Source organism: Priapulus caudatus, unplaced genomic scaffold (genome assembly GCF_000485595.1).
Source record: "Priapulus caudatus unplaced genomic scaffold, Priapulus_caudatus-5.0.1 Scaffold189, whole genome shotgun sequence".
NCBI lineage: Eukaryota > Metazoa > Priapulida > Priapulimorpha > Priapulimorphida > Priapulidae > Priapulus > Priapulus caudatus.
The window spans coordinates 274,021-277,476 of NW_014577250.1; the positions used below are offsets into that span (position 1 = coordinate 274,021).

The window sequence follows — 3,456 nt, forward strand, 5'->3', positions numbered from 1 at the left end:
ATATATATATATATATATATATATATATATATATATATAACACTATTTGAATTATCCCATCATGCAGGGCACTTTTCATGAGACATTCATTTTCTCTTGCAGTTCCTCCAAGGATTATTATTCCCAAGACTAGGGTTGGACAAGCAGTGAACTATGGTCTAAATGCCGAGCTGGAATGTATCGTGGAAGGTAAGAAAGTTCCATCAGAAACTAACTTCCCATCACGTTATTCACACGAAAGCATGTATGAAACAGTGGATGCATTCGTAGCAAATATGTATGAATCAATATTTTATTAATGGGCTACTACTGATCAAGTCTATCATCTATAGTCTATCGTCAGTATCTATAATCTGTAGTCAAGTCTAGACCTATAGTCTCTTACACCTTGATCACCCGCATAAAAGCAGAGTCGTAACTAGTGGAGGGAGCAGGGGCACGGCAGCACCAACAACAAACTGTCTACGGTCAACTACCCAGAACACCAACCACGTATGGCTCTGCTATGCCGCTCACCGGCAAAATATGTTAGCTACGGTCCGTCGTACAGCCATAACTATACTGTCCAGCCTTGTGTGTAAGCGAATGTTTATAGGAAAAAAAAGTTAAATTAATAAATTGTTAAATAAAAATTGAAATGTTAACGATGCGTAAACCCATCTTTGCAGGCTTCCCGGCGCCTGTGATTCAGTGGTTCAAGGATGACAAAACCGAGATAGTCAACAACCGTGACTATCAGACGAGTAATTTCCTCGGTGAGAACGACTTCACCTCCTCTAAGCTGACGGCGAAGAGAGTCAGGGCACTCCACTACGGAACCTATTTCTGCCGAGCTGTTAACCCGCGAGGCTCGAACGAAGCGGCTGTGTCCTTGTACGGTAAGCAACGGCGAGACTCTCTCTCGTTCTCTCTCTCTCTCTCTCTCTTTCTCTCTCTCTCTCTCTCTCTCTCTCTCTCTCTTTCTCTTTCTCTTTCTCCCCTTTTCCTCTCTCACCCTTCTCTCTCTTTCCTTTCTCTCTCCTTTCTCTCTCTCTCTCTCTCAATTCATTTCTCTCGTCTTTCTCTCGTCTCCTCTCTCTCTTCTCTCAGCTCTTCTCTCTCTCTCTCTCTCTCTCGTCTGCCTTTTCTCTCTCGAACCCCTCTCTCTCTTTCTCTTTCTCTTTCTCCCCTTTTCCTCTCTCACCCTTCTCTCTGCATCTCCTGTTCTCTCTCTCTTTCTCTCTTTCCCATAACTCTTTCTCCCTCAACGACTCTCTTTCACGCACAGACGTATGCACACACGCACACACACCAGCGCTAATACTCACAAAACAAGTAGATAAAGTCATTGCTGGAAAACACAGGTTGTTCAGCTGGACACGATTTGGTCCGGTTCTTGTAATGGCATCTTAATAGAGCAATGTAAATCTAAATACGAAATCATTTTTGGGTGTAACAATCGCATCGTTTGAAAGACCAGTCAGATTTTGGTAGGCCCATTTGGCCCCTTGGAAATTGCAAATGTCCACAAAGTTCCGGCAGATCTACAGAATGTCAACCCCATGATTAATAGCAACGTAAAAAGCTGAGTAATATGGTCGCCCTTGATTAAAAACTGAATACGTAGCATCTTGTACGCGTGACTAATCTTTATTTTACTTGCTTTGCTCTTTCAGAGGTGTCTGTGCCCAGCTACGAGCAAGGTGGAAAACCCGTTGATTTTCTCGGCAATTCCGGCAGAAAGATGGTCCAAACCATCTCATCTGTGGCTCTGCTGTTACTGGTTGCATTCCTCATGCACTAACGTTCATAGAGACGTGTGCAATACATTATAATTCATTGTACATAATCTTGAGGCAGTTTTTAAACATCGTAGATAAGTTTGTAAATACTCGCCGGGCGTTCGTGGCTGCTGGGTAAAAAGTTATATTATGATCGCGATGCATTTTCTTACCGATTTTTAATTACTTTTTAAGATACGGCAGTATTTTATATGTGAATGTTCATGTTAGTTTTAAGTATATACGTAAGGCATCATCTAATCTTCGTTCCGTGGTTATGGTTGCACCTCCATAACACTGCAATCGACGCTGTGGATATTCACAAAGGCAAAAGTAGTTTATATACTTTTAGTAAGAGGTTAACAGTAACGTGTCCTTGGTCTCAGTATTGCTCGGTCTATCCGGCTAACTTTTAATCTCGCACGATATATGTCGTTCTCAGGCCGAATGGTGCTGTTACTGGTGACCAGTATCACAATCACACGCGGCCCCACTCAGATACGTTACGCGAACATGCAGCTTTATAAACTTTTGTCAATTCTCTGCTAAATATAACAAGCACGTCAGTCGTCAATGATTCACGTAGTTTATACGTGTCTATTAAAATGCAATAGTTTTTCAACGAGACAAATCAGAGTACGCGTCAACTTTCCAGATATTTGCTAGTAGCCAATTAACCATGCTGATGTTACTTCGTAAATATAAGCAATGCGGAGTTTCATGTTCTGTGTACAAAGATTGAGTTTATGAGGGTGAAATACACGGTATTATGACAAATTCTTAGGTAGACTCTCTTTAAACTAGATGATCTGTGTGTTTTATCTAGATGATAGCCTGAAACGCCGAATCAAACGTAAATCGTATGGATCTTTCGGACTCTTCATGAAATCTTCAAAATTTCAGGCAAAAGAACCTCGAATGTTTAAGCAGTCTGCATGAAAATATTTATTACACCCTGCTTACGATTGCATGTATTCAGCAGATTAGGTAATTTTACGAATGTAATGAGTACACATGCTATAGATTTCCTAAGGCATAAACGGAGTTGTAGTTTCAACTTGGGAGGCTGCACATGTATGTGAAAATAGCAATCAAGTTTGTTCATTATTATCTGGCTTTATAAGTAATATTGGTTTTAGCACACGCGCTTGTTTACAACTTGGAATTAGTTTCGAGTTTGATGTAATTTGTTTTTTTACTGAAAAATACATTCAGAGTCGATTACATGAATACCACGTCTTCTTTCGGTTCGTTAAAATTTTAATATTGGCATGTAAATCCCGTCTATTTTATTGGTTTTCTTGTGGAAAATGTCATATATTAATTATAGAGAGATGTGTACATAGTCAAACCCAATATATTTTCGGTATCCCTTTACAATCTAACTGGTGGGCCGGTAGGAGGAACTTTTGCACAGGCGCGGGAAATGTTTCAATAATAAAATTATGGTAAATAAATACGAAATATAATTTCTGCCAAAGTCTAAAAGTTAATCTATTCTCTTTCGCCTATTATTTGTATCAGTTTCCCGTAAATACAGTTCAGATAGATAGATAGATAGAGAGATAGATAGATAGATAGATAGATAGATAGATAGATAAATAGATAGATAGATAGATAGAGAGATAGATAGATAGATAGATAGATAGATAGATAGATAGATAGATAGATAGATAGATAGATAGATAGATAGATA

General features: G+C 39.2%; 1 protein-coding gene across 1 annotated transcript in view; it reads left to right on the plus strand.

Annotated features, from left to right (window-relative positions):
* LOC106807007 (lachesin-like) overlaps positions 1 to 3,240 on the plus strand; it is a gene marked incomplete in the record, with an annotated part of 17,418 nt that extends 14,178 nt beyond the window's left edge. The window contains 3 exon segments of the mRNA XM_014809205.1: positions 103 to 189; positions 669 to 878; positions 1,656 to 3,240. Of these exon segments, the coding sequence (XP_014664691.1) occupies positions 103 to 189; positions 669 to 878; positions 1,656 to 1,783 (425 nt within the window).
* Positions 3,241 to 3,456: the final 216 nt, after the last annotated feature.